The sequence below is a fragment of the Acinonyx jubatus genome, chromosome D1, assembly GCF_027475565.1.
Source record: "Acinonyx jubatus isolate Ajub_Pintada_27869175 chromosome D1, VMU_Ajub_asm_v1.0, whole genome shotgun sequence".
Classification (NCBI taxonomy): Eukaryota; Metazoa; Chordata; class Mammalia; order Carnivora; family Felidae; genus Acinonyx; species Acinonyx jubatus.
In genome coordinates this window covers 68,170,601-68,192,737 of record NC_069390.1, presented here as the reverse complement: position 1 = coordinate 68,192,737, position 22,137 = coordinate 68,170,601, and the positions used below count along the sequence as shown (strand labels likewise).

The following is a 22,137-nucleotide window of genomic DNA, read 5'->3' as shown; positions in this document are numbered from 1 at the left end:
GAATAACAAGTACTGATTTATATTTCTAAAAAATATGAGATAGATATTTTACCCCCATTTTTTGATAAGAATATTGAGGTTCAAATATGTTAAGAACCTTGCTCAAGGTCACTAAGCTAATATGTGGCAGCACTGAGATTCAAGCCCACGCTCTTCCCACTTTTTAACACCTCCCAAAACTCCCTGCTCAAGATTTTTCTGCAACATTCTCTTTTTAACCTCTTCATACCTCTGACTGCTTCTTTCATATTTTTTCCTCTACTCCAAAAACAAACATTCTTCGGATTATCTTCTCTTTCTAAACTCTCTCCCTTATTGGCCTAAGGATCTCTCTTCCTTATTGACCTACCATAACTTCAACTCTCATCTATATTCTTATGACATCTTAACCTAAATCTCTAGCCCCATCTTCTCTCTAGAATAGCAACTCCACATTTCCCAATGCCTCCAGGTCATTCTCCACTCATAAATTACACTAGTAGCTAGAATTCAAAATGCCCCAAAGCAATCCACCCTATTTCACTGAAAATATTTTCTCCAAGGTACTACCTTCTACAAATCCCTATAAACAAGGCTTATAATTATATAGCATCATTTAATTTTTTCCCCTACTTTAAAAGTGAGTTACTAAATCTAATCGAATAATTCTATAAACCACTGCCAGCTTAAGCTTTCTGAAACAACCTCAAGCATACCACCCCCTGTTGGCAACTTTTAGTGATTGCCTACTATATCAAATAAAATCCAAATTCCATCTGCCATTCCCCAACACGTACTATATCCTATTCTACCTGAACGTCTTAGTTTAAGCCATTCTTTCCCTTATCCATCACCTATTTCTACCTTTCCAGATCATATTTTTCCTTCAAGGACAGTAAAATGCCACCTTTCCCATTAAATTTCCCCTTATCTTCCATTCAAATGTAATCTACCTCTGATTTCTCAAACCATTTGCTCTGTACCTTATAGTATTATCTCAATGAATTTATGTTACAGGGTACTGCATGCCTTACCTCCCCTCCTGGACTATGAACTCAATATAAGAAATACATCCCATTCATTTTTTTTATTCTTTACCATACCACATGGCACACAGCTGCTGTAACAGCACGCTGCAAACAGCAGACTCAATAAATAACTGGTAAGTGAATAGGGGGTAAATATTCCAAATACCAATAGTCTTGGTTCAGATATTATAAAAACTAATCATTTTCAACAAGCTCAAAATGTCATGTTAATGAATAGGAAAAGTCATAATTCAATTCCTTATTTAAAAAAAAAAAAAGGGACCAAATGACTGTTAAATCTCTAAAGATGTAATAAGAAATTGTGTAAAAATTATCATATACCTATTGAATAGAAGGATAAAGTGAGTCCCTTACCCCTACCCTCTAAGCCAGGCCTCACACCAAAAAAAAGACAAATTCCAAGATCTCCAAAGGTCAAATAATCCAAACATATCTCAGGCACTTCATGACTTCAGTGTCTTTTTTTTCTTTTTTTAAGTAAAAGCAGAAACAAATGGTGTATTATCAAAAACTTTGAAAAGTCTCACTGCTGGTCTCCTTTGCTGGTCTCATTTTCCCTAGCAAACCCGCTCACCCACTGCCTTTACAAACTCAGACCACACTCTGTGCCAGAAGCACTTTACATATTATGCCGCATTTAATCTTCACAAAGACCTCCCAAGTCAAAATTTACCATTTCTCCAATACTGCAAACACAGAAATTGAGGCTTAGAGTGGTTAGGTAATTTGTCTGAGGTTACCCAGCTAGCAAGTAGTGAGCTACAATTCTAACATGGGCAATCTGATCCAGGGTCCAGGATTCTGCCTCTAAGCCACACTAAAATATAGAAATCGGAACAGCTTCTTGGAAGTGGAATCAAACTTTGGAAGTGTTGTAGAATTACTATTTTTTCCATAAAATAAAACTGTGTAAGAACATTAAAAAAAAAAAAAAAAAAAAAAAAAGACCTAAGTCCACATTAACCAACTGATTTCTGCAGTCAGTGGTTTCCAGGTCTTTCACAACTAACTAGATTCTGCCCATAAGTTGTTTATTTCTAACAATTCCAACTCTTTTTAAATGTTTATTCAGTCTAGAGGTGATGAACTGATAATAGGTTAGATAACATGGCTCACAATGAATAAACATTATGTAAACATATTTGTACACTGAAGAACAGTATAAACATCTAAAGGTCAGTGAAAAGGGAGGTTTGTAAATTATTCCTTCCAAAAGTGCAAAGAGTTGTACTCTGGAGTCAGCTACCTGTAAATGCCAGTATCCCAATCTGGAGGTCCTGAAGAAATCACCTGGTAAAAGCATAATTAAGAATAGTCTTAGGGGCACCTGATGGTTCAGTTGGTTAAGTGTCCAACTTCAGCTCAGCTCACAATCCCACAGCTCGTGAGTTTGAGCCCTATGTCAGGCTCTGTGCTGACAGCTCAGAGCCTGGAGCCTGCTTTGGATTCTGTGTCTCCCTCTCTCTCTGCCCCTCCCCCACTCAAGCTCTTCTCTCCCTCTCAAAAATAAATAAACATTAAAAAAAAGAAAGAAAGAAAAATGGTGTTAGGGGTGCCTGAGTGGCTCAGTCACTTAAGCAACTCTTAATTTTAGCTCAGATCAAGATCTCATAGTCATGAGATCTAGCCCGGGGCTCCATGCTAGGTGTGGAGCCTGCCAAAGATTCTCTCTCTTCCTCTCCATCTGCCCCTTCCCTGCTCTTGAAAGAAAGAAAGAAAGAAAGAAAGAAAGAAAGAAAGAAAGAAAGGAGGAGGAGGAGGAGGAGGAGGAGGAGGAGAAGAAGAAGAAGAAGAAGAAGAAGAAGAAGAAGAAGAAAGGAAGGAAGATAGGAAGGAAGGAAGGAAGGAAGGAAGGAAGGAAGGAAAAGAAAAGAAAGAAAGAAAAAGAAAGAAAGAAAGAAGGAAGAAGGAAGGAAGGAAAGAAAGAAAGAACAGAGAAAGAAAGAAAGAAAGAAAGAAAGAAAGAAAGAAAGAAAGAAAGGATCAGTCAGTCTTAAGGTCTTAGAACCACCTGAGTGAGTTAAGTGAGCAGGTTTTCCTTAAAGAAGGCACCTAAAAACCTGAACAACATAGAATCCATCCCCCTAAATGGGCAACTATGCATTCTAAATTTGTATTCTAAATTATGGTGGGCACTAGCTTTCATTCATCTTAGTGGTGGCCTACAGTTAAAATAGTTCAACAACTGTTTCGTGCTGTTGTGTTGTTTGTGTGTATATATGTGTGTATTGTGTGGAAAGGGGTACCACTTGTTCTGAGTGTGTGGTAATAACTAACATTCTTTTGCAATGCCTTAGGCCTGCCAAATATCTCCTTACTCCTGACCTATTCATGAGTTCATTAATTCACATCTGTACTCATTCAGACATTTATTAAGCACTTACAGAAGTACTGTGCTAATTCTAAATACAAACCACCATCCTAACAGGACACTAAAGAGACAATATTCAAAGTGTGACTCTTGATCCAACAGCATCAATATTACCTGGGAGTCTGTTAGAAATGAGGAATCTCAGTCCCCACCCAGACCTACTAAATCAGAAACTCTCATTTTCATTTTCACATGATGGGAGAGGGGGCAGTGTCTTAACACATATTAATGTCTGGGTCTATATGATAAAAAGTGAAACTGACTTCTGCAAGCCCAGAGAAAGTTACCATATTCTTTGTTATCTCTGTAAGAAACAATCAGACTTTTCAAGAATTACCACAGATATGGCCCTGACACACTTTCAAAAATATTAGGCTATAAATCCAAATTATTACTCAATGAGACGTAAAAACTGATCATCCACTGAATATACAATAAAACTCTTAGGAAACATACAAAATATATGATCTCTGCCTTCTTAAGACACATACTCTACTGCGCAAGAAAATGAGAGGATGAACTTTGATAGCCAAAGTAATACATCTCTAATATCAAGAACAAGGTTATTGGAAAAAAAGATGCTGGTGAAAACATTTAAGCACAAACTTGTTTTAACAGTTCTCAGTGGTACATATATGTATTTACAAATATTCTCTACTAAAAACTCCAAACTTAAATTGCTTGGGTGACCTAAAGTCAGATCTTTTAATCACCTTCACTGATCCTGTCGAGAACCATCCTTTAAATTGGCACCCAAAATCTCAACCAGAGTCTACTCTGTGAACCTGCAAGAACATTTGCAAAACGATCAAGCCACAATACTGTCATCCCAAACTGAGACAAGATCTGAGCCCGCAGGGATTTGCTGTCAAATATGCCCTTTAAAAAGGGGGATGAGGGTTAGAGAGGGAATTAGATGAGAAAAGACTGAGGGCCATTTCTCAACGTCTCGCTGACCTACAAACTCCTCTCCATCAGAAGGCGAGAGAAAGAAAAATTACTGCAGTTCCCTTAAGTCACAATTTTAAGCGTCCTAACTTAATTTTAAAGTTGGGAGCCCATCCTCTTCCCATCAACAGGCATTCGGATGACAGCTCAACATCAAGTTCCCCTGCCCCTTTTCCCGCCGAGTGTAGCATTTGGGATATCCGTCCCCTTGCGACCTCCCCCATCCCACCCACAACCCCCAAAACACTCTGGCCTCTCCGAATGAGAGCCCGACACAGAACGAGTCGCCCAGGCCGCTGGGAAACGGCCCACCCTCCACACTAAACTCGCCGTGGGGGAGGGGCTGACGGATCTCACCAAGTACAGTGGGGCGTAAATCTTCAGGGACTCCTCCAGGGCGCCCCCGGTGATTTGCACGAAGGAGACCCCACAGGAAGGGTGCCAAGTGTGGCCGATCTCGTAGCAGTTATGAGGGATGGACTTGCTGAGAGCCGCCATGACGGAGAGCCTTGCGGACGGGCAGCAAGGGGGCGAGCCGAAGCTCGGGAGGCAGCTGGGCAAGAGGTAGCCGAGCGCGCGCCCGACCGCAGCCGACTCTCCGGGCTGGCTGCTGGAGGTGCAGAATAGAGGGGAAAGGTCACGCGAGCAGGGTTACTCTGGGCCAAAGTCCTCGGATGTTAAGCGCTCGGCGTATCGCAGCTCGAGGGGGCGGGGCGCGCACCGGGGAGGCGGGGAGAGGCGGAGCGTGCGCGCGCCCGGCCCTCGGAGCCCCGCGCCGTGCGGAGCGCGGAAAGCGTGAGAGCGCGACTCGGGGACGCGCCTGTCTCCGGACTGCCCACGTCAGCCCCTAGCTGGCCCGCGACGTCTGCGTCGGAAGAGCCCTGGTAGGTGACTTGGGTCACACTGTACTCGTCTCTGCCCTCTTCAAAGGCCTGCCAAGTAGAACGGAGGGCAGTGGAAGAAAGGGATAAAATGTCTTTGTTGGGAGCTAGCTGGTGGAGGAAGACGGTTGCCACGAGTCTGGACAGCCTTCCTCCTCAGAACTGCCACCTTCCCTTCCCTAGACTACCAATTAATAAATGGCTAAGGCTGCCTGCTGGTTGAGACCGCGCTGCTCCTGGTTGCTGGGCTTTCTATTCTGTGGTGTCTGAGAAGTTTAAAAATCTATTAGCAAAGTTTGTACACTTCCTGTGTGGGAAAAGGGCAGTAGATCATTCTGTCCACTGAGCCACTGAGCGGTTCTTTCTGCAGCGCACATGACAATCATTGGCCAAATGGTGGACAGAGTAGAGGGGACAGGGGTCTTAGAACTCATACCCGATAGAGAGCTTGGCCATCAATTGGCAGAACAAGGGACCTGTGTGACATATAAATCATATAACACCTCTAAAATGTCAGTTTCCTCATCTATAATAACCCAGGTTCCTTGGAATCCTAAATTCTATAGCTTCTTAAAGCAGGAGCATACTGCCTTTAGAGGACTCCCGTTCTAATCAAGCCTTCATTCATTCTACAAAGCTTTACTGAGCACATACTATTTTCCTGGCACTGTTGTAAACTCTCCTTGATTCGGATGTGAACAGGAGAGACCAGATTTTCACCCGCTCCTCCTCCCACTCCCACGGAGTCTGAGCCTGAGCTCCTGCTGCAGCCCCTGGTATTGGGGTTTCTGGAGTTACAAATGAACAACGATGTCAACAAAGTTGTTAATGATATGAAAGTAAGGAAATCTACACGAGATCAGAAAAAAGAAAGAAACTCGTTCTCTTCCGTTTATGCGATGGCAAAAGAAATCACTGTCAGAGAAAGCAAAGCAGATGTTGGTGGGTGACACTAGTGATATTGTAGAGGACCCCTACACATCTTTTGTGAAGTTGCTGTCTCTGAATGATCGCCAATTTGCTTTGTATAATGCACATTCAAAACAAGAGTCTAAGGAAGAAGACCTAGTATTTAAATTCTGGGGTCCTGAAAGTGCACTTTATAACACGAGATGATATATGCTATCTCTAAAGATGCCATTAAAAAGAAATTTACAGATATTAAACTTAAGTTGCAAGTAAACGGCTTGGATAATATTAAGGAGTATTCCTCACTTGGAGAGAAACAAAGGCAACATAGTGGTCCCACTTGAAGGAAACCCCTTATAAAATGACAAATACCATCTGGATGTTAGGGAACTTCCACTTCTCCAGCTCAGTCAACCGGCATAGTATGAGGTTTTGTTCTGTTTCTTGCCCTTCTCAATGGGCCCTTCCAAAACAATGAATGAAAGAAATAGCATTCATTTAAGCAGCCTATCAGTGATTGCTGTTAGAATGTTTCATACTGTTACTTTTACATAGAACCCAAGGAATGCCATCCCATCATATTTTAGCCAAAACAACTGGTTATATATGCCTTCCTTGCAGCAAGTGCTACAATGAATGTGATTGTCAATGTGAATAATTTAGAATACTGCAAAGTGTAAGTTAATTGCATTGAGAGTAGTTTTCACCTGTCAGATGGTAAACTTTACTTAGTATTATTTATACTTGCACTTGATTACAGTTCTGTAACTCTACAGCATTCATACACCTCACCTTCCTTGGCAAGTCTGTTTTGATGACATGACAGGATGGATATAACACCATGCATTGAAAGCACTTTTTTGTGATGAGTTTAACCCCTCACTCCCAAAAGGAATGCCAATTAAGTTGTGCTAACTGTGTCATCAACTTATCCTCATACCCCAGTGTTCATTCCCATTACCTGCATATCTTCTTAAAAGGAATAGCTGTTATGACTGCCTTTTTGTTTACCATTCCGTATACAGTACTGAATAAGTATAGTTTTGTTTACCATGTGAGTCTTACAACACTAAAGATATTTTGAATATCAGCCATGATGGCAATTTCTGTATAAATGAACCTCACCTGGAACATTATTTTTAAGATCAAACTCCTCATCCTCACAAAAATAGCCACATTGCATAGTTATTACTATAAAATTATAGCATAAAAATTATAGCATATTACTAAAAAGGGGGGGTTCTATTTTCATGAAACTAGCAATTCTAGGGGGGGGAAATGAAAAATAGGCAAGAAGATAAAATAAGATAGTTGTTTAAAGTCAACAAGAGAGGAGTGCTCATTGATGAAAAGCCCAAAATAGCAGGGGTAAAAAAATAAAAGTTTCTCTCAGTTCAGGTAAACATTAGCAGTCCCTAGGCTAGGAGGATGGCTCCATAACCATCAGTGATCCCAGACTCCTGACAGGTTGCTTTACCAACTGTTAACTATGGTTTCCAGCCCAACTTATAAGATGACATCCACATGCCAGCCAGGAAGTCAAAAGAGGAAGAGAAGACCTACTTCTTCTCTTTAAAAAACCTTCCCAGAAGATCTATGCAAACTACTACTTATATCCCATTGGCCAAAGCTTAGTCACATGGCCATACTAAGTTTCAAGGAAAGCTGGGAAATGGGGCTTTTTTTTTTCAATTGGTTGGACAAATGCCCAGCTAACATTTAGGGTTTTATTGCTGAGCAAAATGGAAAAAACAGATACTGAGAACAATGAGCAGTGTCTGCCATATTTCTATGCCTCTAGTCACTCAAATTTCTGGGCACATTCTTCTTTCCATGGATAAACATACCTTCCCCTTCACAAAAGGGACAACTTAAAGTTCCATGCAGTTACCCTATCCTATTCAAAGTCCAGGATCTTTCCTAGGACCAAATACAGCTCTCATGATTAGGGTATCTCCAGGCTTAGCATATCCAATCCACAATGGTTGGACAAGAACAAAATAATCACAAATTATTTAAAATTTCCAATTCAAAATATGAGAGGATCAGAAACACAACATAAACCTGTCCACAGAAATTACAGGAATAGCAATGCAGGTTTATCCTACTTAATTTTAATAAGCCACCCCTGAAAATCTGATAGTCGGTAAGAAAATGCTAAACGGGAGCCTATTTTTAACTAGGAAAAATGAAATATGTTACACATCAATCCCCAAATTCCTAACATGTATTTAAAACAAAATAAAATGCCAAATACAAGTAACAAACAATCGTGTTAGTATTTACAATCCTTAAAAAATAGCATTTTAATCACCAGTCAATACAGTTGCCAACTATCATTTGCTTTTAAATGTAATAGCACATGTAGTTTGCATGCACAATGATAAACATTATGTTTACCATAGAGCACAACAAATATATACCAATAGCTAAGGAAATTTTAAAATTACAATTAAAAGTAGGCAATTTTGTTTTAGATAACTGTTAAATGGAGACTTAAACCTTAAAGACATTTAAGAAGGGAAAAACACAGTTATTACTATCACAGGGGCCAAAGGTGACAGTGCTAAGGAATTGGATGGTATAAGGCAATTTCAGGCAACTATTGCATTCAAAGGAATGGAAAGGGTATTCTCTATCCTGGTGCTGCTGTAAAGACTCCAGAAGAGGAAGGCATTGGTAAATTCTCAAGGAGGACCATCTGTACTTCAGGATGAAAAAAGAAATTGCAAAATAGAGCAGTTCTCAGTAAACCAGTTTACATTTGTAAATTTCTTTATATGGTATTATAAGATCTGTGTTTTAAAAGAAAGTCTTCTCAGGGGCACCTGGGTGGCTCAGTCGGTTAAGCATCCGGCTTTGGCTCAGGTCATGATCCCGTGGTTCACGAGTTTGAGTCCCACATCGGTCTCTGTGCTGACAGCTCAGAGCCTGGAACCTGCTTCAGATTCTGTGTCTCGTTCTCTCTCTACCCCTCCCCTGTTCTCTCTCTCTCTCTCTCTCAAAACTAAATAAATGTTTAAAAAAATAAAATAAATAAAATAATAAAAATAATAAAAAAGAAAGACTTCTTTCTCATCATGCCACCATTAAGTTTAAAGGTAATGTTACACTTGGTATCTACATGAGCCATTTATTCTTTTAGGCGCCTACGACCAGTAGTTGGCTGGATACTCTCTCGGGCCTTCATTGTTGCTTCTATTCCATAACGGGGCTTTAGGGTTCATCAACAAGGTGAAGCAAAGCATTCCTTCAAAGTAGAAGCACAGTGTATGAAGGAAATGAATCTGGAAATTTGCGGCTGAATTCTAAGGCTTTGAAGACATGCCAGGCTGAAAACTGTTGCTTTTGCAAGATTCTGGCTTTGAAGATGTCAATAATAAAGACTGGAAGAGCTCTTAGGATTTCAGACAGAGGATTTAGCAACAGTGAGTTGTTCAGCTTTACAGGCAGTCATAGAAATGGGTATCAGTCATGAACACAATGACAAAGCATGGCTCAAACTAGGTATAACACTGTGGTACCTCTTAATTCCAGCAATATTCAGATGCACACTCCCTTTGTTAATACTAGGCAAGGTTTTCAAAATAGCTACATATGATTCTGATCTTCTACCAATTTTGGTTATAACATAACTTCACATTTTTCTTCACATCATTTTATTTAAAATATTGCATTCAATTTTTAAGGTGTAAATATACATTTTTGCCAAAAAAACATTGAAATATGTTGTGTTGATACTTAATGCTGTTTCAGTCCAAACAGATAATGCTTCTGCCAACATAATTCTCTAAAAACTTGAAAGATTCTTATATATCAAATTATATAAGCACCCCTTAAAAAAGCCACACCAACAGACACTTTCCATCTTGAGCTGAGACTCAGAAGGTTTTTTGAAAATGTCCTTAAAATATTAGAAGCCCTTTTATCAAGCTGAGAGGGTCTAGGGAGAACAATCAAATATTTCTAGTCTTGAAAAAGAGTCTTACAGCTGCACCCTGGATTTAACCTTTGCCTTAAAGCAATTCCTTAGTTTCAGAATCTTTTAACCATCTGGAGAGGCTCAGAATGAAAAACAGCTTTACTTTTGAACCCAAAGATCCTAGATTCTTTATATTTCCTATAAATTCTGCTTTAAAAAATTGAATAGTCCTTTTAATTTCATCGCTCTCTATCCTACCAGGCTTCATTTAAAAAAAAAAAAAATCAGTCAAATGAAAGTTCAACATTCTGCCTGGAAATATCAACCAAAAGAACCAGTTTGTTAGAGTATTTTCTATTTCCTACAATTTAGCAGGCAACAGTGTTGCTAAAATTTCCCGTACTATATAACAGCGATCCCTTTTTCTAGGCTCTGGTAAGAATTTCCTCCCTGTCCTTCAAGCCTTCAAGAATTCCACAAAATGCTCTCAAATAACCTTACAAAAGATTCAGGTACACTGTCTATAGAATTCCCAGTGTCTCTGTTAGTTTGATGATGTTACCAGTACTTATAATTACGACTGAGGACACCATCCTCCCTGACTTAGAACTCCTTTTACCATAAGTAAAAGACTTATGATTATTCTTTGATATGAAAAACACACAATCTACTCACAATAGGAATAGATAGGTAAAAGGAATGCCTCAGAGGCCAGCCACATTCACCTAAAAAAGTTAGACTGAATGCAATGACATGCCTAGAAGGAAAAGTTGAAGGATAGGAAGCAAACAAAGGGAGAGCCACTGAGACAAGTCAGGCATATGCCTACAGGGGCAGAAACAGTGGTTCAGGACCTTGGGTATTCTGGACCCACTGACAAAACGATCTTCACCGTGAAATAGATCCACAAGGGCTTTCAGAGGGATTTCATTGAACTTTGGATTCATTTAATTCTGAGAATTCATCTTTTTCGGAGAACAGGTGCATAAAGCAAACTTTTATTACGATTTGACTTCTGCTGCAGGTCTGAAGTGAAAGGGCTTGCTCATGGCAACACTGACATCCTAGTTTGTGTAAGAGGGCTTTTTTTCCTCCCTGTAATTTAATAATTTGATGTTTTGATTTATGCATTCATTTCTAAACTTACTCTGTGTCACTTAGCTTATGAGAGACAGAGCCTCCCCTGGTGTGCTGATAAACCAGGTTTCTGACCTTGGCAGTCTGTGGGTGATAAACCCTGTATTAACCAAGAAAGATTAGGCTGTGCTGAGATAACAAATATGCCCCTAAATCTCAGGGGATTAAAATTAGAAAGATTTATTTTGTGCTCACATGAAGTCCAAAGTGGGTTGGCTGGCTCTTTAGGACAACTTTCCTCCAAGTAGTGATTCAAGGTTAAAGGGTCGTGCATCCATATTGAGCCTTCAGTGGTCAATTTTCCTTTTTCTTTCTTTCTTTTTTTTTTTGCTTGCTTGATTTTTTTGTGCATAGTTTTTAGTTATTGTACATAGTCATGTATAAAAAATGTAAGTGTACCATTTGATACATTTTTCCATTTGACCTCGTTCCTGAGACAACTATCCAGAAAAAAAGTTTTTCCATCACGCCAGAAGGTGTTCTGGTGCCCAGTGCCAGTTAATACATCTATGAACAGAGGTCACCACTATTCTGACTTCTATCACGATAGCCTCATTTTGCCTTTTCCTCAAATTTACATTACTGGAGGCATACATTAGTATTTTTCATGTCTGGGTCTCTCTCACTCAGGAGTTTGTATATGTTGGTCCATGTATTTGTAGTTCATTAGTATTTTGTTGCTTTGCTATTCTATTGTATGAAATCAGCACAGTTTTTCCATTCCAGGACATTTAGATTGTTGTAAGTGTTGGGCTATTATGACTAAACTTATTCCGAGCATTCTCTTACTTGTCTTTTTGTAGGCATTTGTTTTTGTTTCTCTTGGGCACATACACAGGAGTGGAGGTGCTAGTCATGGGGCAGGCATATGTTTAGCTTTAGTAGATACTGATTGATTATTTTTATTTTTAAGGGTCAGGACTCAACATGGTTTACATTACTTCTGATTACATCCATTTCCAGAATGTATTTACATGTTCCCAACCTAACTTCAAGGGTGGATGGGAAATGTAGTCTTCCTGTGGGACTAGAAAAAGGAGATGAAATGAGATTTGCTAAATATCTATCACTGTCTCTGCCACAAACACCAACCCCAGTGTCAGGCTACTGGTTCATCTTAGTTGATTCTTCTTCACCCTTGTGAATGGCATGACCTTTCTTTTTCAAATGAATATATATGCAACCATACAACTTGTTTTCAATGAACAAATGCATACTGATCATCATCACTTACTGCACTGGACTGGAAGTTTGTGTCCCTCCAAAATTTGTATGTTGAAATTCTAACTGCCAATGCAATGGTTTTAGGAACTGGAGCCTCAGGAATATGATTAGATCATGAGGTGGAGCCCCTGAAAAAGGGATGAGTGCCCTTATAAAAGAGCTCCAAAAAGAACTCTCTTGTCTCCACTGTCCGGTGAGAACACTGCCAGAAGGCACCAGACATGAATCAGGAAGCAGGTCCTCACCAGACACAGGATCAGCTGGTGCCTTCATCTTGGACTTCCTAACCTCCAGAACTGCAAGAAATAAATATGTATTCTTTAAGCCACCCAGTGTATGGTATTTTCGTAATAGCAGCCCCAAAGGACTAAGACACTTACATTTAAATTTTTAGTAAAATTCGGGGCGCCTGGGTGGCTCAGTTGGTTAACCATCCGACTTCGGCTCAGGTCATGATCTCAAGGTCTGTGGGTTCGAGCCCTGCGTCGGGCTCTGCTGACAGCTCAGAGCCTGGAGCCTGTTTCAGATTCTGTGTCTCCCTCTTTCTCTGACCCTCCCCTGTTCATGTTCTCTCTCTGTCTCAAAAATAAATAAATGTTAAAAAAAATTTTTTTAATAAATATATAAATAAATAAATAAATAAATAAATAAATAAATAAATAAATAAATAAATTTTTAGTAAAATTCCCTCTCATTCTAAGCTCCTTGAAGGCAAGATCTATTTTGGATTCTTCTTTGCTGTTTTCAGCACTATATAGCACAGTGCCTTGAACACAGAACACATTTAATAAAATATTGAATGAGTAAATAAATGAAGACCTTGGTGGGAGATTTTATTTTTTTTCTTAAATTTTTTTTTAACATTTATTCATTTTTTTGAGACAGAGAGAGACAGAGCATGAATGGGGGAAGGTCAGAGAGAGAGAGAGACACAGAATCTGAAACAGGCTCCAGGCTCTGAGCTGTCAGCACAGAGCCCGACGCAGGGCTCGAACTCACAGACCGCAAGATCATGACCTGAGCCGAAGTCTGACGCCCAACTGACTGAGCCACCCAGGCGCCCCAGGGAGAGAGATTTTAAAACACTATGTCTTCTTCTTAAAGAAAAAGCAAGACAAAAATATCCATTACTTATAATTTCTTATTTATTGCCTTATTTGTTTGGGGTTTACTTCCTTAGCTCCCTATTTACCTTTCAGGTAGAATCTATGCCCTATTTGTCATCTTTATATTATCTTCCGCACCTAGCATACTAGTGTGAAAATGTAACATTTTGAGGGAAAAAATAACTGACTCCTACATAGAAAATTTGGTTCTAGAAATGGCCTTTTACCCTTTTTTTAATACAAGGACAATATTAGCCTGGCCTCAAGCTTCTGGTCTTCTCAAACTCTCCAGGAGTACACAAAACTATCCCTAAGCCCCATAAGTCTACAAGATATACAAGTTATTATAGTTCTATGATGTAATTTACTTGAGCTTAGACACCCAAATTCATGGAAAATAGCTCAATTCTTATTGTCTTCTCACCCCTGGGTCTTTAATTATCCTTAATTTTATTCTTCCTAATAAATGATAATTGGTTTTGCTAGAAAATATAAAAGCAAAGGAGGAATTAATGACTTTGTGCTGTGCCTAACATGCATGTAGATTACACTATTTGCCCCTGAACACAGTGTTTACTCCTCCCCCTATCTGAGGCCAAACTTGGCCATTGTGTCCCATTTGTTGGCCATGAGACTCAAACAATTGTTTATTCTAGGATTTAGCTACATCCACAGTGTTCTTGTTGCTACCCACGTGTGTCCTTCCTTGAAGATGTGCTTTTTTTTCTAACTGTTCACAACTCTTGAAAATCTATACACGGGGCACCTGGGTGATTCCATTGGTTAAGTGGCTGCTCTTGACTTTGGCTCTGTTCATGATCTCACAGTCTGTGAGATCAAGCCCTGCCTCCAGCTCTAAGCTGACCTCGTGGGGGTTGCTTGGGATTCTCTTTCTCCCTCTCTTTCTGCCCCTCTCCTGCTCATTCATGCTCTCTCACTCTCTCTCTCTCTCTCTCTCTCTCTCTCTCTCTCAAAAAAAAAAAAAATGTACGTATGACATGGAGTACCAGCATTTTATTTTTCTTTGTGAAGGTTCTACTGCTTTTCTTTTAAACAATATTTTGTGAGACTCTTGGTTTCAGTTCAGGTCATGATCTCGCAGTTTGTGAATTTGAGTTCAGTATCAGGTTTTGCGGAGCCTGCTTGGGATTCTCTCTTCCTTTCTCTCTCTGCCCCTCCCCTGCTTGCTCTCTTTATTTCTCTCTCAAATAAATAAACTTTTTAAAAATTGTTTAAATGAATAAATAAATAAATGTTACTGTTTGCCTCTCTGCAATTTATATCACCCATTTGCAAAATGGAGGAACATTTTTGCTTAAAGTAATTTAGAAAATTAATATATATCAAATGCATTAAGTTCTTCAAAACTGCCATTTCCTCCAAAATAGATGCAGTGTCTTTGGTTCCTAACCTGGAATCTAGCACATAGGCCCACTCAAGTATCTGCTAAATTAGTAAAATACACTTCAAAGTATACATATATACCTAAATTTCTATAGTTACCACGCAATAGTTACAGTTCCATTTGAAGATTCAAGTAATGGCCATTTGTATTTTTTTCTCTCTCTACACTTTCAATACCTGTTTTCCCAAAATCTTCAGTACATGTCTAAATCTTCTCAGCAATTGCATTCTTACATATTACAAATATTACAAATTCTAAGGTAATGAAGATACTTTTAATCTGGGATCTTATTAGTTTGACTATATTAAGTCAGTGCTCCATGATGGTTAGAATCAAGTCCAAAGGCAGAGGGTTTCCTCATAAGATTACCTTGTGAAAGATAAAGTTATCTACAAGAATTTTTTTGATGGTCGGTCTGCTCTTAGTAGAATAAGACCTAATTGAATAATTGAAGAGTTACTAAATCTCCTTGGATTCATTTGTGATCAGTTTTGGAAAAGGATTTTTTTTTTCACATAGTTTGGAGGACAAAGTCATCTGTCATATGCTCTCAAAGCAATGTTTATTTTCTCTTTTCTAAAAAAAACTCACAAACTCTCTGTTTTGTGTCTATGCTTATGTTTGAATATTTCCTCCCTTCAAGTATTACATCTCAGATACTTGTAGTCTGAGTATAAATTACTAGTATTTTTAGAAGTCATTTTTACAGGACCTATGAACATTTTGAACACATATACCCTTTGACCCAGAAATTCTAATTCTAGGCCTTTATTATACAGAAATACTGACAAAAAAATTTTCTCCATCATTATCGGTAAGAACACAAATATTAAAAATAATCTAAATGTCCATGCTAGGGACATGTCAAATAAATAAATTACGGTGCATCCATATTGTAGAATGTGGATACTGAAAAGGGAAAGGTGTATCTGCATGTATCAACACTGAAGGATGTTCATCACATTCCAAAGAAGGAGGGAAAAACCCACAAATTCTTTCATACAGAATAAGCTCGTTGTTGAAAGAAGAAAAGGTATTTTGTGTATATGTATTTTTGTACATATTTACACAGGCATTGAAAAATGTGTAGGAGAATACACAATAAGTAAAGGGATCAGGACAGAGTTCTTTCACTTTTTTGTCTTATATACTACTTTATTGTTTAATTTTTTCCCAATTAGTGCACATTATGCTTGTATTCTAACACTTCCTTCTGGATTTTTTGTTTCTTATTAGAGTTTATTTTAGGTCCTGAGTGCTAATTGTTGTGAATCTTCATAAGTCCAAAAACAGCATTATTTTACCCTCATTCTACATCAAACTACTGATAATTTATTTGGTTATAAATAAAATTACAAATTCAAAGTAAATTTCCCCTCAGTATTCTAAAAATATTTCTCCATCATTTTCTTGCATATCACTGTTAATTACATATTCAGTGTTATTTGATTCTTTTTTTATTTTTTTTATTTTTGTCTTTCTACTCTGGTAGTTTTTAGAGTTTTCTCCTTATTGCTGATATTTTACTGTATGTTTCATTTTTTTTAATGTTTATTTATTTTTGAGGCAGAGAGAGACAGAGCATGAGTGGGAGAAGGGCAGAGAGAGAGGGAGACACAGAATCTGAAGCAGGCTCCAGCCTCTGAGCTGTCAGCACAGAGCCCTAGGTGAGGCTTGAACTCATAAACCGTGAGATCATGACCTGAGCCGAAGTCGGACACTCAACCAACAGAGCCACCCAGGCGTCCCTGTATGTTTCTAATCATGTCTCTTTATTTCATTTTTTGTATCATTCTGCTAGAATTTAGTGAACTATCTTAATCTGAAGTATGTTATTTTTCACTTCTAGAAAACTTAAGTATCACATTTCCTCTGTTCTGGGGAAATCTCATGGAAATTCTATTAACCAGGACCTATTAACCAAGTTAATTCTATTAACTTGAGATATGTTAATAGAACTCAGGGAAGTCCATGAATTTGGATGAAAAGACAATTTCATTTTTATTTTCACTAACTTCTAACTGAAATACAATATCTTCCATCATTTGAAAGGAGGCAAGAAACCACAGTGCTTATGACGTTATCACCAGTAGAAATCACAGATATTTTCATATTATATTATAACTGTAGCAGATATGTCAAAATCATAGTAAGCTATCAGATCTTGTTATTTGATTTGTTAATGTTAATATATCACAAAATTTTTACTATTATGAAATTGCACTTAAATATAATTAATATCTTTTATAATCCTATATATTTTATTTTATACATTTAAAGGTAATGTTCTAGGAAGGTGTTATGGTCTGAATGTTTATGTCTCCCCAAATTCATATGTTAAAAGTCTAATGCCTGGAGAACCTGGGTGGCTCAGTTGGTTAAGTATCTGATTTTGGCTTAGGTCATGATCTCCTGCTTCGTGGGTTTGAGCCCCACATCAGGCTCTGTGCTGACAGCTCAGAGCCTGCTGGAGCCTGGTTCGGATTCTGTGTCTCCCTCACTACCCCTCCCCCATGCTCACTTGCTCTCTCGCGCGCTCTCTCTCCTCTCTCTCTCTCTCTCTCAAAATAAACATTAAAAAAAAATTTAAGTCTAATGCCCAATGTAATGGTATTAGCAGATGGGGTCTTTGGGAAGAGCTTAGGTTATGAGAGTGGAGCCCTCATGAATGAGATTAGTGCCCTTATAAAAGAGACCCCAGAGAGGTCTCTTACCCGTTCCACAAGATGAGGACACACTACCTGCTAGGAATACCCTCACGAGAACCATTCGGGCACCTAGATCTTGGATTTCCAAACCTCCAGAGCTATGAGAAACAAACTTCAGTTATAAGCTACCCAGTTGGTGGTATTTTGTTAGAGCAGCCCAATTAGACCTAAGACAGAAGGTATCCACAGTATTCACTAATCTGCTGAAGAGATCCATGGCACAAAACATTTTTAAAACACCTGCATGAGATTGATGATAAGATCTCTGTAACTTCAATGCCTTCCAGTATCAGCCTCTTATCTCTTCATCTCTCTGGTTAGATTAGAACTATAAGGCCTCCAGTTAGGTGGCCCAGAACCAAGAGTAGTAACTCTGAGATAGCAGGAGCCTCAGCTCCCTGCTCTGGTTTCTCATATGATCACAGCTTCTGATCCAAAAAAAAAAAGTCCCTTCCCCATTTTTGAATATTTATTAATCTATTCTTTTTGAGTCCTACAATTTTGATGAGGGAGGGAGAAATGATAAGTATGTACTCCATCTACCATCTAAAAGCTGGGACGCAGGTATTAATTTGCACTTAAAAAAAGAAGAAGAGGCAATGCTACATTCTTTCCCCTTCTATTAATTTTTTTCTTTTTTTACAGTATATAATATCATTAGAATAAGCTCTTACATAGCTAGTTTACAAGTGAGAAAATGGAGGGTGGTACAGGGTAATCACTGATTTGAGGTCATGTAACTAGTTAATAACAGGGCTGGAACTAGAACCCAGGTCTGGCTTCTTCTCCTCTACAGCTTGTTTTTTCTGAGTTACCTTAGGATTTACCTCCTTCCTTTCCAGAAGCTAATGGTGCTGATGTTATAAACCACTGTCTAAAAAAATCATTGTGTTATTTATTTGCTATTGTATGCATGGTTCTCTCTGCCTAAGATACTTTCAGTCATTTAGTCAACAAATATTTGAGAACATTTGATGTGCGCCATGTGCTGAGCTGGGTGCCAGGCATACAACAGTGAACAAGGCCCGGTCCTTCCCCCACATGATGCTAACAGCCAGTCTAGTAGGAAGACTAGGTATCAAACAAATACTGAATTCTGCTCCCCCTCCTTTGGTGACTCTCTACTCACCTTTCAAGATCAGACCCAATGCACCTTGTCTGGGAAGTTTTCTAGATAGAGTTAGTCGCTCTCATCAGTGCCTCCACAACACATACTTTGCACCTGTATTAACTGAGAACAGACTTTTTATTTTAATATTTTAACACAGTTTCCTGCCAACCCATGCACCTCTATCCTTTACCTGGGTGGTAAGGAACTCAAGGGAAGCTTTGCTTTTTCCTCTTGATAGCAACTTCATTTATAGCAACATTCATTCATTTCATTCATAGCACAGCCCCTGGCACTTAGTAGGCAGTAAATGTTTGAATGAATGGAACTGAAGTTGAGAAAAAAGAATAGAAAGTTCTCTAGGACTCCTTTTCTGCATACTGTATATATGTATTACAGTGCATTTTAAAATTAAAAATGGCATTCTCCATTGATGATTTTTAAGTTTATGATTGGCAAAAAATCCATTTTTATTGTTTGGGCTGGTCGCCAATAAAAAGAGAAATAGATGTGAGCACTTGCCAGCTGTTGTGAATTATAGAATCCTAAAGTCTATTCAGAAATGTGTGGAGAAAATCCACCTTTTGCTTCAATTTATCTGAGTTGACAATCTCCACAACCTAAACCCACTAAAGTCCACACCTCCAAATTCATTTAATTCTGCATGACCTATGACTACAGAAATCGACTCCCTAAAGAATCTCAATTTCACAATTTGGCTAACTGTAATTCTTTTACCTTTATAAAATTCTTTTTGAATGACTGTTGACAAGGTATCTAAGGTTCAAGGAAAATAAATCAAAATTCATTCCATATTTATGTGGCAGGGAAAAGGCTGTGTCCCCTTCACCTTAGAGCTTGGACTCCCCAGTGAATGAGACCCTTGGAAAGAAAGAGACCTCTGGAGGTAGACAGCCACGTAGCACTTGTAACTAGAGCCTTGACAGAAATGTGCCTGAGATTTTCCAAGGTGGGGGTGGGCAGAGTAGCTTGAACATTGTAATTTCATATCTTAAGTAGTTTTTCAAGAAGTGGAAATTTTCATCCATCGTGAATCAGATTCACCCTTGGTTTGGGGGAAATGATCTAAAGGGACAAGGTTAAATGAACAAGGCCTTTTTCTGGAATGGAAGTTTGACAGCTGTGGCTCCAGAGATCGAAACTGTTCTGCATAATAATATTAAAAATTGCCTTTAGTGTGGGCAGAGCTGCATCCCTGTGGTTTATGACACCTTTGGAGGAATATTTCCTTTCAGGTGTTGGTGTAGACACCCCCAGCCTACACAGCGTTATTTATTTTAGTTGAATGTTTGTACTTCCCGTTAAAAGCGTCTCACAGGAGACTGAAAGTAAAGATGTTAGGGACTACCAGGAAGCTATAGTTCTGGTTTTTTACCTCATGTGGATAAAATTTCATAAAAAGAAATGAGACTGGGTGAGGCTTAGTACGAAAATACTGGCCTATCACACATGGTAATATTCAAACACAGACCTGGGAAATGTAGTCCACTGGGTATTTTGCTTTTATGTGATGATCTCACAGAGGACATAGGAATGGACCTGACTCCATGAGTGGAGGAGGGCTGGGGTTTCCTCAGAGGATGTGGATGGGGAGGCAGACTAAGACCACAGAGAACACAGGGAGAAAAGTGCTCTCTTCCTGGGCTTCTGGATATTGGGGCCCGGACTTGCAGGAGGGCAAATTCACTGGAAGTTACCCCCAAAGGAAAAAGAAATGCAGACCCTCCCAGATAGTCTAAGCCTGGGAACTAGGCTGGAAGGCACCTCCACAGCCCTAAGACAACCCATGCATTGGCTTGTGGACAAAAAGCATTCAGAATTCACAGCCATCTGTAAGTTTGGCAGTTTTATAATTCCTTCCTCTCATCCTTAAACATTCTGTAAAATTTTGCTAAATGTCATGATGTGGGAAATTAAAGGTCTTTGTTTACCTTTGGGAACATTTAGGGAAGGGAAGCAAAGCCTCTTCTTGAGGCCAGCATAGCTGTGGTGGCTTCAGTCGTGGAGTGATAGAAGTCAGAAGCGGCAGTGGGGATCTGTGATGAACAATCTGGGACCACAGAGGTGGCTGGGACAGTGTGAATTTGTGAGATGCATGAACAGCTGGGAAGTGCAAAGACCTACTTGTGGAAGGGAGTCTCATAAAAGATGAAACTTCCTGTCATCAGATAAGATGAAAGTTTGAGCCACAGTAATTTGAACATCACAAGGTAAACCTGACCTCATTTTTAATCACAGTCTGGTGAGGTCTGTGAGACTGGGTACATGCATCTGGAATGCACTATAAAATGTAGTCTTTGTATCTTAGTAACCTGTTTAACATAAGGTTTGCAGACTACAAAAGCAGGCCTGAAATGGGTTCCCAACCAAATCTGTGGAAATCATATTGATCACATTCTGTTTATGCATTTGTTGGTAGTCATGTACTGAATGCCAGCATGTGCCAAGCAGTACGATAGCAACCAAAGCAAATCCATTAGCATGGAGCTGGTATAAACTGCTCAATGTTGAAGGTAGAATGAAGATCACATAACCAACTTTTTCAATTAAAGGAAGAATGACTTGAGCCCCCTAGTGCTAGATTAGTGTGGAATCTGGTATCCCTTTATTAGGGTCCCTTTCCCTTCTTCTAGATCTTCTGAGAACCCTGGAAGGTATACACTGACCATTTAGGAGGTCAGTGAGGTCAGTGAGGTCAGTGTGTATATATACACACACAGATATATATGTATAAATGTACACAGATACACACATAAATATGCATATATATACACACATACATATTTGTATATATTTGCACATACACACTACTTACATCTATACTTATTTCTGTATTTATTTTTATACTGAAAACCATGAAAGCCTCCAATGACAATCTGACACTGTAAGATTCATTCCAGTTTCCTCCTCTTCCATATTTGTAACTGTCCGATAGTAAGAGAATTCCCATCAATAAATTTACTTATTTATTTACTTAGTAATTTTTTCTTACCCTGGTCCCCAACACCTATATGGTTCCCTCCTCATGCTTCTGGGGCTCTGGCACTTCATCCAAGCAGGAAGATGCTGCACTGAGACACAACCTCTCATCTTGCCTGGACACCCCATGGGGATACCCTCCTGACTCTGTTAGGCTCTGATGCTCCTTCCCAGGCCCCCACTGCATCATCCTCTGTGAATGCCCTTCTCACTCTGCTGAGGCTCTGACATCCATACCATCCAGGTAACTGGATCTGACATCACCCTCCCACCCAGGTACACTATTCATCCAGCTTAGGTTTTATCACCCCACCCTGGGTCTCCATCTCCCCACCACCATATGACTGTCTACCTTGTTCAGGTCCAGTTAATGGCACTGGACTGAATTGT

General features: G+C 39.1%; 1 protein-coding gene, 1 long non-coding RNA gene and 1 pseudogene across 3 annotated transcripts in view; 2 read left to right on the top strand and 1 right to left on the bottom strand.

The window, feature by feature from the left end:
* Positions 1–4,996, bottom strand: part of TMEM135 (transmembrane protein 135) — a 252,596-nt gene extending 247,600 nt beyond the window's left edge. The window contains exon 1 of one of the 2 annotated variants that reach the window (XM_053203763.1): positions 4,705–4,996. In XM_053203763.1, coding sequence (XP_053059738.1) covers positions 4,705–4,845 — 141 coding nt within the window. In that variant the 5' untranslated portion in view covers positions 4,846–4,996. The remainder of the gene's footprint in view (positions 1–4,704) is intronic. The other variant, XM_015064047.3, reaches the window with a different exon arrangement.
* Positions 4,997–5,062: 66 nt separating this feature from the next.
* Positions 5,063–22,137, top strand: part of LOC128311883 (uncharacterized) — a 60,877-nt gene continuing 43,802 nt past the window's right edge. The window contains exon 1 of the long non-coding RNA XR_008290536.1: positions 5,063–5,231. This is a non-coding gene — a long non-coding RNA (uncharacterized LOC128311883). The remainder of the gene's footprint in view (positions 5,232–22,137) is intronic.
* Positions 5,225–12,821, top strand: LOC128311882 (cofilin-2-like; annotated as a pseudogene).